Source organism: Hemiscyllium ocellatum, chromosome 6 (assembly GCF_020745735.1).
Source record: "Hemiscyllium ocellatum isolate sHemOce1 chromosome 6, sHemOce1.pat.X.cur, whole genome shotgun sequence".
Taxonomy (NCBI): Eukaryota; Metazoa; Chordata; class Chondrichthyes; order Orectolobiformes; family Hemiscylliidae; genus Hemiscyllium; species Hemiscyllium ocellatum.
This window is the reverse complement of record NC_083406.1, coordinates 108,843,709-108,858,294: the sequence shown is the minus strand read 5'-3', so window position 1 is coordinate 108,858,294 and position 14,586 is coordinate 108,843,709. Positions and strand designations below refer to the sequence as shown.

Sequence of the window (14,586 nt, the reverse complement as noted above, 5' to 3'; positions counted from 1 at the left end):
CTCCCCTATTAAATAGGATCCTGGTTGATCCGAAATTCCTTGTATCCACTTTGCTGTGTTTTCACCTTAGGCCACGATTCCCCTACTCCTCAGGAATCTACATATCCCAGCCTTACATATACACAGGGATTGTGCCCCCATGAGAGAGAAGCAATAAATGATGACCTAGCCAGAGACAAACACACCCCTTGGAAGAAGAACCCAAAACCAGGGATTATCCGAGGGAACTAGACAAAAACCAAAGACTGTTTCACCACCCTTTTTGTTTATTCATGTTACTGGTTTTCTTTTTAAAAGAAGAACTTCCATAGGATGTAAGCCTTGTTGGAAAGACATTATGGAGGGTCAGGTTTGCTTTTAAGAGTCTATTGTGTATTGGATGCTTACACCTGTCGCTGTAAGGGTTGTTAGGGTCTACGAGGTAGGTGCTTACTGAGTTTGTGCCGAGGTAATTCTGACATTTTCTTGTGCTATGCCACCCCCAGAGTTGGTGACCGGGTTCCTTCAGCAGAGGATCTGGCTGATGATCACTGGAGCTACTTCAGGTGATGCACAGAGCTGGCTACAGTGTGCTGTGAAATTAACACCACTCTCTCTTTTTTCTCCAGTGCCAGCTAATCCTTGAATGTCCTATAATCCGACTTCAGCCTGCTTCTTGCACTTCTGGCTTCCTCTGAATGCCTATGGTTTGCTTCTTAAAAAGGAGGGCATGTAATATAATCAAATCTCTACTTTTCTAGGCCTGTGTGGAGCAGGCCCTGTGTCATTCTCCCGTCAACTACTGCAAACAATCTTTCCCAGCTGCCTGGCAATACTTGTGCCGTGTGTCTACATGCTTGTTCGTTTTGTCTTCGCTCTTCTTCTGTGTAGCTTCGATTTCTTACGTATTGGGCTGTTTCTTCCTGTAAGCATGAGACCAAGAGAGGAGCTCTTTGGAGAGTTGGAATCCATGTTACAAATCAAATCAAACCCTAAGTACTTTCAGGCCTCCATGCCACCCCACTCCCCAAATCCCTAGCCACTGACGGTGTTTCCATTTCAACACTCTCTAAAACAGGAAAGATGAATGCAGTAAAAGGGAAAATCAAAATGGTATAAGAAATATGGCTGCCCGCAAAGTTCTATCATCTCTTCAGTGTTTGTCCTCATTATTGAAGAAGCCAAAGAACTGGCATAAAATATTTAACTGAAAAATTAAGCTTCACCCAACAAGCTAGGCCAAAAGCCTGTGAGGAGAGGTCTGTCTGTCAGAATAAGTAGTTCTGAACCATTAAACTTGGGCATCTTTCCTTTTCTCCTTTTATTTCCCTCATTTCTGACCACTTTCCCCATGCACTCCCAAGATCTTTTCTGCAGACAGAGACACATGAAAACGCTTTGTTATCATTCTGCACATGTTGGCTGAGAGACATTAAAATTTGGAAAACTGGTGATGGGAGGGGAGCTAACAACATTTAACTCCAATCAGTTGACATTTAACAGTCATGGAATGAGTAAGGGGTGCAGGAGCATAGAGACCTTGGTGTATATGTGCATGGATCAATGAAGGTGGCAAGCTTGGTAAATAAAGCAAAACGAGTGGTCAGCTTTATGTATAGGGGAATGGAGTACAAGATAAGAGGTGATGTTAAACTTCAACAGGAATATTGTGTATAGTTCTGGGCATCGCACTTCAGGAGTGAGAATGCATTGGAGGGAGTGCAGAAGTGATTTACAAGAATGGTTTCAGGGATGAGGAAGGTCAGCTAGAACATAGAACATAGAAGGATACAGCGCAGTACAGGCCCTTCGGCCCTCGATGTTGCGCCGACCGAATCCTACCTAACCTATACTAGCCCAATAACTTCCAAATGCCTATCCAATGCCCGCTTAAATGACCATAAAGAAGGAGAGTTCACCACTGATACGGGCAGGGCATTCCATGAACTCACAACCCGCTGTGTGAAGAATCTACCCCTAACATCTGTCCTATACCTACCACCCCTTAATTTAAAGCTATGTCCCCTAGTAACACCTGACTCCATTAGCGGTAAAAGGTTCTTAGTATCTACCCTATCTAAACCCCTAATCATCTTATACACTTCTATCAGATCTCCCCTAAACCTTCTCTTCTCCAATGAGAACAGCCCCAAGTGCCTCAGCCTTTCCTCATAAGATTTTCCTACCATTCCAGGCAACATCCTGGTAAACCTCCTCTGCACTCGTTCTAAAGCTTCCACATCCTTCCTATAGTATGGCGACCAAAACTGCACACAATACTCCAGATGAGGCCGCACCAGAGTCTTATACAACTGCAACATGACCTCAGGACTCCGGAACTCAATTCCTCTGCCAATAAAGCCCAGTACACCATATGCCTTCCTCACAGCACTATTTACCTGGGTGGCAACTTTCAGAGATCTGTGTACATGGACACCAAGATCCCTCTGCTCATCCACACTACCAAGTAGCCTACCATTAGCCCAGTAATCCATCATCTTGTTATTCCTACCAAAGTGAACGACTTCGCACTTAGCTGCATTGAATTCCATTTGCCACATTTCCGCCCAGCTCTGCAACTTATCTATATCCCGCTGTAACCTACCACTTCCTTCCTCACTATCCACAACTCCACCGACTTTTGTGTCATCCGCAAACTTGCTTACCCAGCTTTCAAGTCCTTCCTCTAGATCATTTATAAAGATAACAAAAAGCAATGGTCCCAAAACAGATCCTTGTGGTACACCGCTAGTAACTGCGCTCCAAGATGAACATAATCCATCAACTACTACCCTCTGTCTCCTTCCAGCCAGCCAATTCCTAATCCAAACCTCTAATGTATCCTCAATGCCGTACCTCCGAAGTTTTAGCATTAGCCTACCATGGGGAACCTTATCGAACGCCTTACTAAAATCCATATACACAACATCTACTGCTTTACCCTCATCCACTTCCTTAGTCACCTTCTCAAAGAACTCAATAAGGTTTGTGAGGCACGACCTGCCCTTCACAAAACCATGCTGGCTATCCCTGATCACGTTATTCCTACCCAGATGTTCATAAATCTTATCCCTTACCATTCTCTCTAAGACTTTGCCCACCACTGAAGTCAGACTCACTGGCCTATAGTTACTTGGGCTATCCCTACTCCCTTTCTTGAACAATGGGACCACATTCGCTATCCTCCAGTCCTCTGGTACTATTCCCGTTGACAATGACGACATAAAAATCCAGGCCAATGGCTCTGCTATCTCCTCCCTAGCTTCCCATAGGATCCTGGGGTAAATGCCATCAGGCCCAGGAGACTTATCTATATTCATCCTTTCCAATATTCCCAAAACCTCTTCCCTGCATATTTCCAGGGCATCCATTCTAATTATTTGTGATTCCATATTCACATCAGCAACAGTGTCCTGTTCCTGAGTGAATACTGATGAAAAGTACTGATTTAATGTCTCTCCAATCTCCTCCGCCTCCACACACAACTTCCCACGACTATCCTTGACTGGACCGATACCTACCCTAGTCATCCTTTTATTCTTGACATACCTATAGAAAGCCTTTGGGTTTTCCCTAATCCTACCAGCTAAAGACTTTTCATGTCCCCTTCTCGCTTCTCTTAGCTCCCTCTTTAGCTCCTTCCTGGCTACCTTATAACTCTCAATCGCCCCTACTGAACCTTCACGCCTCATCTTTACATATGCCGCCTTCTTCCCTTTCACAAGGGACTCCAATTCCTTACTAAACCACGGCTGCCTCACAAGGCCCTTTACACCATGCCTGACTGGTACATACCTATCGAGGACACGCAGTAGCTGCTCCTTGAACAATCCCCACATCTCATTAGTGTTCTTCTCTTGAAGCCTGTTTTTCCAATCCACACATCCTAAGTCATGCCTCACAGCATCATAATTTCCCTGCCCCCAGCTATAGCTCTTGCCCTGCGGCGCACGATTATCCCTCTCCATCACTAAAGTAAAAGTCACCGAGTTGTGGTCACTGTCCCCGAAGTGCTCACCTACCTCCAAGTCTAACACCTGGCCTGGTTCATTACCTAGAACCAAATCCAATATAGCCTCCCCTCTTGTTGGCCTGTCGACATATTGTGTCAGGAAACCCTCCTGCACACATTGTACAAACACCGACCCATCTAATGAACTCGAGCTATAGCTCTCCCAGTCAATATCTGGGAAGTTAAAGCCCCCCATAACAACCACCCTGCTACCTTCACTCTTTTCCTGAATCATCCTCGCAATATTATCCTCTACTTCTCTAGGACTATTAGGAGGCCTGTAGAAAACACCTAACAGGGTGACCTCACCTTTCCTATTTCTAACCTCAGCCCAAACTACCTCAGATGGCAAGTCCTCTTCCATCGTCCATTCCACTGCTGTGATACTGTCTTTGACAAGTAATGCCACGCCTCCCCCTTTTTTACCCCCATGTCTGATCCTACTAAAACATTTGAACCCTGGAACGTGCAACAGCCATTCTTGTCCCTGTTCTACCCACGTCTCTGTAATGGCCACAACATCGAAGTCCCAGGTACCAACCCACGCTGCAAGTTCACCTACCTTATTCCTTATACTTCTGGCATTGAAGTATACACACTTCAATCCACCTTTCTGGTTACAGGCACCCTCCTTAGAGATCGCTGCATTATTCCTAACCTCCCTACACTCAAGGTCCTGTACCCTAAAGCTACAGTCCTGGTTCCCATGCCCCCGCGGAGTTAGTTTAAACCCTCCCAAAGAGCACTAGCAAACCTCCCCCCAAGGATACTGGTGCCCCTCGGGTTCAGGTGTAGCCCATCCTTTTTATAGAGGTCCCACCTTCCCCAGAAAGGACCCCAGTTGTCCAGAAACTGGAATCCCTCCCTCCTGCACCATCCCTGTAGCCACGCATTTAACTGCTCTCTCTCCCTATTCCTCGACTCTCTATCACGTGGCACGGGTAACAAACCAGAGACTACAACTCTGTTTGTTCTAACTCTGAGCTTCCAACCTAGCTCCCTGAAAGCCTGTCTGACATCCTCACCCTTCTTCCTACCTATATCGTTGGTGCCAACGTGGACCACGATCTGGGGCTGCTCCCCCTCCCCCTTAAGGACCCGGAAAACACGATCAGCGACATCACGTACCCTTGCACCTGGGAGGCAACATACCAAACGTGAGTCCCTGTCGCCCCCACAAAACCGTCTGTCTGTACCCCTCACTATCGAGTCCCCAAGAACTATTGCTCTACCTTTCTCCACCCTACCCTTCTGAGCAACGGGGCCAGGCTCCGTGCCAGAGGCCTGAACCTCGTTGCTTGCCCCTGGTAAGTCATCCCCCCCACAAGTATCCAAAACGGTATACTTGTTCTTGGGGGGAATGACCGCAGGGGGTCCCTGCACTGGCTTCCTCCTCCCACTCCCCCTCACTGTCACCCATCTATCTTGAACTTTCGGAGTAACTACTTGCCTAAAGCTCCGATCTATGACCTCCTCTGCCTCCCGAATGATCCGCAGTTCATCCAACTCCAGCTCCAGTTCCCTAACACGGGTTTGGAGGAGCTGGAGATGGGTGCACTTCTTGCAAGTGTACTCAGCAGGGACGCTAATGGCTGCCCTCACCTCATACATGTTGCAAGAGGAACATTGCCCTCTCTGCAGCTATAAGGGTAGATTGAAGAAATTGGGGCTTTTGTCTTTGGAGAAAAGGAGGAGGTTTGATAGAGGTTTCCAAAATCTTGAGGGGCTGGACAGAGTTAATAATAAGGAGAAACCGTTCCTGCTCGTAAAAAGAACAAGATTCAGAAGACGCATACAAAGTGATTTTCAAAATCAAACAATGTGATGGGAGAAAAATCTTTCTCATGCAATTAATAGTTCAGATCTGGAATGCACTGCCTTGGAAGTGTTGTGGAGACTGTATGAACTGAGGCATCCAGAGGGTATTGGATGGTTATTTAAATGGAAACCTTTTTCCTTGAAGGAAAAATAAATGCTGTTTTGGACAGTCTGACAGTTGCCATTCAGACTATTGACATTTGAAGTTCAGCAGTGCCTCTGGGGAAAAAATGAAGTTTCACGGGTCTTCTGTCCAATGCAGGCTGGCATTCTGAATTGTCTTTCTTTTCAAAGTTTATTCTAGGTGTCAACAGCAAGCCTTGTAATTGTTATATCCTTCAAGGTTGCATTGTTGTACCTCTGCTTTAAACCATTCCATTCCCATGTGGTGAAAGCACTTCCACTGTGCTGTTAGTATGGATTGAATGACAATGAAGGAACTGTGATATATCTCCAAGTTGGGGTGGCCAGTGGTTTGGAGGTGATGGTGTTCCCATGTACCAGCTTCCCTTGTCATCTCTATGTTGTGGATGCTGTGTCTATACTCAGTGGGGGAAGGGTTGGTGGCAAGACAATGGTGCCTGTGGATTGTTGGTACCTGAGATGTTGGTACCTCTATGCTGGAGGTGAACATTTTGGCCTGTACAAACCTTCCCAGACCATTAAGTAGTGAATGTCCAGCCTGTAAAAAGCTATTCAAACAACTACATGTTCATCTCGGGCAATTGTGGTGAGTGTTGGAATGTGGTGGATTCCTACAGCCAGGATCTGTGAGGCAAAATTACAGATACTGTCTAAATAGAAAGACTTGACATTTATATTGTTTGTTCTGATTCCAGCCTATGTTAATACTGGACAAGACTGATCCCAGAATGAAACTGGTTTGATTGATCATAGTTTTAATTTGATTACTTAATAACCATGGCAATTAGTTATTGAAACACATAGCTAAATATATTCTGTTAAGAAAACCTGAGCTTCTTGCATGAAAGAAAACAACCCATTCATGTATGTACCTTATAGTTTAAAGTCCTTGACGCAAACATTAAAACAAAACTTTAACCTGTTTCCCAACTCAATCCATGACAGAGACTTGACTCAACTTCTATCCCAAACACTCCTGGCGTGGAAGCCTCACAAGCTGGTAAAATGCTGCTGCTGCAATGACCCTTTCTACTGAACTAAACTGAACTGACGCATCTCCTACAAGTGAACGTTTTTCCCTCGAGAAACAAACTTTTGTTTTCTTCTGCACTGAAGTCAAAACAGCTGGTTTTAGGCTAAATGTGTTTACACTGCCTGTCGTAAACTCAAAGTGTAGATACTTAATTTTATTAGCATCACAGGAGTCCACCAGGCACTGGACTATAATTGTGTATGTTGTTGAAATGGATATGTTTATATCACTGTTCCAGAATGACTTTTTTGTTTAAAAAGCAAACCTTTTGCAGCACTAACCCATCACCACTTGCCTTTATTTCAAAAACCATTCCTAGTCATCGCGATGTACAGCATGGAAACAGACCCTTCGGTCCAACTCATCCATGCCGAATAGATATCCTAAATTAATCTCGTCCCAATTTGCCAACACTTAACCCAAATCTCTCTGAACCCTTCCTATTCATATACACTTTTATATGATGCCTTTTAAATGTTGGGATTGTACTAGCCTCCACCACTTCCTCTGGCAGCTCATTCCATACACGACCACCCTCTGTGTGAAAAAAGTTGCACCTTAGAATCCATTTAATTCTTTCTCTGCTCACCCTAAACTTAAGCCATCTAGTTCTGGACTTCCATACCCCAGGGAAAAGACCCCGTATATTCACCGTATCCATGCCCCTCATGATTTCATAAACCTCTACGAGGTCACCCTTCAGCCTCTTCTCCAGGGAAAACAGCCCCAGCCTATTCATCCTCTCTCTATAGCTCAAATCTCCAACCCTGGCAACATCCTTGTAAATCTTTTCTGAACCCTTTCAAGTTTCACCCAAATTGCAGAAATGTACGATAAGATGTAATAGTCAAGTAATCCGTCTTTCTGATGTTGATGGAAAAAAAACAGATATTGTCCAGAGCAGCAGGGATAACTCCATGTTCTTCTTCAAAATAGTACAGTGGGATCTTTTTACACAAGGTTTGCTGGCTCACAAATACAATGCCTCTTAAAGCACAACCCCTCACTGCAGTACTGGAGTCTCTGCCTGGATTTTTGTCCTCAGGTCCTGGATGGGGCTTGAACCCAGAACGTTGTAAGTCAGTGGCTAGAGCACTATCCACTGAGCCACAGTTGGCGACATCATCTCTACATGATATAAATATTTTTCTAAAGAATGAGGAGGAATGGTGGCAGGGGTTTTCCTGTCTGAGAACCTCAGCTCAAACCCACTCTTGATGATGGGTTAACCTTTTTCTCAGCCTGGAAGAATCCTATGGAAATGAGTTTGGGCCTCCTGTTGTGCCTGTTGGCAATCAGTATACGGTCCTTAATTTGGCACTGTTTCACAGATCAGCTTCAGGATATGAAGGATAGACACCACCTGTTGTAGTCAGAGTGACATTAGGACAGAGTAGGAAGCAGCTCTGCTCTACATCCAACTTATGTCATTGACCAAGGTGGGAGGTGTTAAAAATGGGTGCCTGAAATGGAAAGTGATCCATTCATTTGCACCAACATTCCTCACCTTCAGTAACTACAAAAGCAGTTTCAGTAACGAAAGCTAATGGCAGTAATAAGGGGCGGCACAGTAGCTATGTGGAGGTTGTTTGTTCTCCCCATGTCGGCATGGTTCTGCCAGTTGCTCCAGTTTCCTCCCATAGTCCTCTTGTTCTGTTGTGAGGTTTATTTGTGCTATAAACACAGACTTGACCTCGATGACACTTTTTTTTTCTTTTTCCTTTCTGCAGACTATTCCAAATTACACAGGCACAGGACAATTGTAGGGTCATGCAAATATATTAGTTCTGCTCAAAGAGCCACAAGAGATTAAAGGGTCTGCCTGATTCCATACAACAGGGAATTTGGAGCAATTAGGAAGAAACTGCATGTGCTTTTTTTCCACTCAACTTTACTTGTACATTGCTTTATGTTTGTCTAAGCCTGACAATCTTCCACAGTCTCTACTTGATTAGGGTTGTTCTATTTAGCACTGAACTTGCAGCTTAGACCACACAATGTGACACACACATGTACACACTTGTGTACCAGCCACTACATGTGGCCTTTTGTCTATTCACAGAGAGAATAAATTATTTCTCCTTCATCTTCAGTGACATGATAGTGTCAGTGCGAGTGTCCACATCTGGGAACCAGTTGCTTCAAAGATCCTGCTGTATACTACAAGCTGCAGAAATTCATTCTGCGTTACATGCTTAATTCAAATCAAGTTCAAAATTATTCCTAAATGATTTTTCATCTCGAGTATTTATTAAAAACTGAGATTTCTGGTTTCCATGTGATGCCAAATGTGATTGATTCACACAGTTTCCTCTCCTTTTACCAATCACACGCACACTCATCTTGCAAAAGAGAAATTCGGGGCCTGCCTTTCTTTTATTACTAGAAACTTTTCAGTGTGGAGGCTGGATCTTTTCAATGCTTGTACGATGATCAGAGAGATGCAGATATCGCTAAACCAGTCTTTAATTCAATTTACTGTTTATCTCCTGACTTATTTTACTACCCTCTTTCTCTTTCAGAGTCGGAGTTGATCCGGATCAGGATCCGGCTCCCAACACTGACAGTTTCCAAGTGATGCACGGTGTAAGTAATCTGGGAACTATGAAAACATCTTGCTGTAGATGTTAAGTCTGTCTCGTCAGCTGAATGCTTGCAGAAAATGTATTTTGACCCATAAGGGAGTTCACTTCTGTGTTGGAAGCAAAAATAAAAGAATGCTGAGGGTTTGAACATGTGGATGGTGATATTTTACAATGACTCCTTTGTTTTTCCTAGAGCTTCATTTAATTTTAACACTCAGCAATCAGCAGCACTGTACGATAAGAATGCCCTGAAAGGCAACATTTACTTTATTATGGCCATGGTTTAGAAAGAGCAAGACAGTAGCACAATAGATTTGATTATAAATTGCATATATAGCAATTTCATCTAGTGCTGCAAGTCACAGCTGTCTGTGAGAGATCACTGCGTGGGAACTTTTGTTGTATCTAAATACTCTTTAAGGAATATTAAACAAAGGAATCAAGAGCGGTCTTGTAACTATGATGATTCAGCTTGGTTTGGATTCGAATCTACGATTCAGCTCAATTTTCTGTCTGAGCTTTCCTTACAAGTGGCATTTCCTCACAAACGTTCTGTAGAATGTCACAAATTCTTGGCCTGTTTTCCTGAAATCCAACTGACTATGTTCCAAGATGGTGCACTCAAGTGTGATGGCAAGCAGATCATTGGCCGATCATGTCACATCACTTTCACTCTGAAAATGGCAACACAGGTGGATAAGATGGTCAAGATGGCATACAGCGCGCTTGCCTCCCTTGGCCAGGGTATTGGCTATAAAAGTTGGCAAGCTATTCACAGATGTATAAAACTTTTTAGTTAGGTCACATTTGGAATTTTTACAGTTCTAGTCGCCACACAACCAGAAGGACGTGGATGCTTTGAGAGATGCAGGGAAGGTTCACCAGGATGTTGCCTGGTCTTGAGGGTTTTAGTTATGAGGAGACATTTGATAAATTCGGATTGTTTTCACTGGAAAGATGGAGGCTAAGAGGCGACCTGAGAAAGATTCACAAAATAATGTGAGGAATATATAGGTGGATAGTCAGAGGCTTTTTCCCAGGGCAGCAAGGTCAACTACAAGAGGGCACAGGTTCAAGGTGAAAGGGGGAATGTTTTGGGGAGAAATGCAGGGAAAAGTTTTCACGCAGAGGGTGGTGGTTGTTTGGAATGGACTGTCAGTGGAGATGGTAGAAGCAGGCATGTTAGCAACGGTCAAAGCTTATCTTGATAGACACAGGAATGGAAGGTGAACCATATATGGGCAATAAGTAGCAAGTCTAAATAAGAATTCGGAATCAGCACAGGCTTGGTGGGTTGAAGGGCTTGTGTTGTTTTCTATTGTATTGTGTCAGCAGTGGGTGGTGAAAGCATTTGAACCTACTGTAGCTTTTGATCTTCTCATTCATCCATTCATTCTCACGATATGAACATCCCTGACCAGTTTCATTTATATTGCCTATCCCAAGCTTCCCTTCCTTACTGGGGTATCTAATGAGTCCCTCTCAATGGTATGAGCCAGACCAATAAGAATAGCTGGTTTCTTTCTGTGAAGGATGTGATTGGTTCACAAAGAATAATTACAAAGTAGGAACATTAAAGTTTAACAATTGAAGGATCTATTCCAAGGATTAAAATTATTGAGGGATTTGATAAAGTTGATGCAGAGAAACTGTTCCCTCTGCTAGGGGTGTCCAGGAATTAGAGCCTAGCTTATTCAGAGGGAAATCAGGAAGAACTGTTCTTACATCAAATGTATGAAAAGTTTGAGACTTCCCTAACAAAATGGTCAGTCAACTAAAATTTTCAAGAAAAAGATGGATAGACTTTTGTTTATCGAGGGCTATTCATAATGTCAAGAGTGAATGAGGTGGAGTTGGGTGGATGGTGGAAAGTGATAGCCATAGTAATTGTTTGTAAGTAATGGCTGACTATAATGCAGTTTAGTGCCTGAGGAACTGGGATCCACTTTTACATGAGGCCCATGAGAAGATTTTGTTTTAGGATTAAAGTCACAATGTTAACTTTTATGGAAGATGTACATTTACGTCAGTAGAAATGGCATGTTCATAAGTGATCTGAACAGACAGATGCAGACATAGCTGTCCTCAGTGAGAGTATACCTGTTTCTGCCCAATGATGACCGAGCCCGTTGAAACAGTTGCCATCATCTCCCTCCCCACTCGGTTTTGGATACAGAAAAGTTTTTAAATAGCAAGTTGAAATTAAAAGATTATGCACAGTAATGCTTCAAGCCCACCCCCCCACAAGCAATGTACTGCTCTTATCCTGTTGTTCCAAACACACTCCTCCTCTGCCATGCGATAGTTAGTTATAGTTCAAATTAAATTTCACTTTAGTCTACCTTAGGCTTTTTCTCAAGTTCCACCGATCACTTGGGAAAACAAATTTTGATATGTTTCTGGTTCAGCTGGTGATGCTGACATAAATTATTCCGATGTCAGGATTGGGAATACTTTGTTCTATGCCCTCGGCTACAACTTCAAAAGAAATCAACGTTAATAATACATGTTGAAGCTGGTTTAAAATTCCAGCTCTGAAGCTCAATGATGCTATAAGTATTGCAAAAATGCCCTTGAGATAGTACTAAATGAGAGACAGTAATTGAAGTCATTCCATTCTGTAGTTGCAGTTTGAAAACACGCTATGTCAGGAAATGGAGGAGGAGTTCTCTGCCGGTTGATTGCCATTTAATAAACCATTCAAAATGTGTTTTTTATTACATTATACTTTGGACGTGTTGCTAAGTTAAACTTTAAGCTAACTTTGTGTCATTAAGTGATCAGTGCAGTTTTCTTTCATTCATGAGTTGCTAGTAAGGCCAGCATATATTCTCCAACTGGAATTGCCCTTGAATAGGTAGTGGTGAGGTACCTTCTTGAACTGCAGTAGTCCGCATGGTTGGGTTACTCCAGGAACTCCAGGAATTTGACCCAACAATGCTGAAGGAATATGCTTCCAAGTCAGGATGGTGTGTGATCCCAGAGTATGTTTCCTTTATGGACATGGTAGAGGAATGTACATCCTTTGAGACTTTGATTTCAGCTGATTTAGTGCTACAATAGGATGGAAAACTGATTGCAACATCAAACTTGGGAATGATAGGAAAGGTGGACCCAGAATTTGGAGAGGTACAATATATTACTTTAACCTGCTCCCTAATATCAAATATTAAGTGCAAGTTTGGGAACTTAGAATGACATCATATGGTGAGGGTTATCTGTCTCACTTAAAAATAATAAGTTGAAGTCTACCCTGAGTACAGTTTCTGTATTATCCCCTGCTCCTAACTTGGCCACTGTTGTCATACAATCTTGAACTTCTATTTCCTCTTCAAAGGATAGAGCCATAGACATAGAGATATACAGCATGTGAAACAGACCCTTTGGTCCAACTCGTCCATGCCAACCAGATATCCCAACCCATTCTAGTCGCACCTGCCAGCACCTGGCACCATATCCCTCCAAACCCTTCCTATTCATATACCCATCCAGATGTCTTTTAAATGTTGCAATTGTACCAGCCTCCACCACTTTCTCTGGCAGCTCATTCCATACACGTACTACCCTCTCTGAAAGATTTGCCCCTTAGCTCTCTTTTATATCTTACCCCTCTCCCCCTAAACCTATGCCCTCTAGTTCTGGACTCCCCGACCCAGGGTAAAGAGTGTCTATAAATCCTATCCATGCTCCTCATAATTTTGTAAACCTCTATAAGATCACCCCTCAGCCTCCGACTGAGGGAAAAAAAGCCCCAGCCTGTTCAGCCTCTCCCCATAGTTCAAATCCTCCAACCTTGGCAACATCCTTGTAAATCTTTTCTGAACCCTTTTTCAAGTTTCACAACATCCTTTCGATAGGAAGGAAACCAGAATTGCATGCAATATTCCAACAGTGACCTAACCAATGTCCTGTGCAGCCGCAACATAACCTCCCAACTCCTGTACTCAGTACTCTGACCAATAAAGAAAAGCATACCAAGCGCCTTCTTCACTATCCTATCTACCTGTGACTCCACTTTCAAGGAGCTATGACCCTGCACTCCAAGGTCTCTTTGTTCAGCAACACTCCCAAGGACCTTCCCATTAAGTGTACAAGTCCTGCTAAGATTTGCTTTCCGAAGATGCAGCACCTCGCATTTATCTAAATTAAACTCCATCTGCCACACCTGAGCCCACTGGCCCATCTGATCAAGATCCTGTTGTAATCTGAGGTAACCTTCTTCTCTGTCCACTGCACCTCCAATTTTGGTGTCATCTGCAAACTTACTAACTATACTTGCTATGTTCATATCCAAATCATTTATATCAATGACGAAAAGTAGATCATCCTTAAGAATGAAGGTTATGTACCAAAATTATATGGGGGATGTCATTTAAAGTTGTGATTAAAATCATTTTAGCATGGTGATGGAATGGGAACTACAGAACAAGGAATTAAGTCAGTGATATACTATTGAGACAGTATACATCACTGGAAGTGACACAATGTCACTCGAGTTTGCGCTCTCTCCTGCAGTCTCATGGCAAGATGGAGTCACAAGACATTCCTCAATAAAGTTGGTGTTTTCCTTCCCTCAGAAGTGTGTTAACATGCAGTATGGGCACAATTAGACAAAGAGTATCCCCTGGGGGATTCAAAATATGAAGTCACTGAAAAACTGGGCCCGGATTTGGGAGGGGACAACCAGCAAAAAGGCCTTTGTGTGGAGCTACAGAAATTGGGGGAGAAAATAAACGAGTATTTTGCATCAGTATTTACTGTGGAAAAGGATATGGAAGATATAGAATGTAGGGAAATAGATGGTGACACCTTGAAAAATGTCCATAATACAGAGGAGGAAGTGCTGGATGTCTTGAAACGGGTAAAGGTGAATAAATCCCAGGACCTGATCAGGTGTATCCGAGAACTCTGTGGGAAGCTAGAGAAATGATTGCTGGGCCTCTTGCTGAGATATTTGTATCATCTATAGTCACAGGAGAGGTGCCGGAAGACTGGAGGTTGGCAAACATCGTGCC

General features: G+C 43.3%; 1 protein-coding gene across 2 annotated transcripts in view; it reads left to right on the top strand.

Annotated features, from left to right (window-relative positions):
* Nucleotides 1-14,586, top strand: part of slc9a7 (solute carrier family 9 member 7) — a 153,760-nt gene that overhangs the window by 110,749 nt on the left and 28,425 nt on the right. The window contains exons 13-14 of one of the 2 annotated variants that reach the window (XM_060826255.1): nucleotides 486-545; nucleotides 9,509-9,572. In XM_060826255.1, the coding sequence (XP_060682238.1) occupies nucleotides 486-545; nucleotides 9,509-9,572 (124 nt within the window). The remainder of the gene's footprint in view (nucleotides 1-485; nucleotides 546-9,508; nucleotides 9,573-14,586) is intronic. The other variant, XM_060826256.1, reaches the window with a different exon arrangement.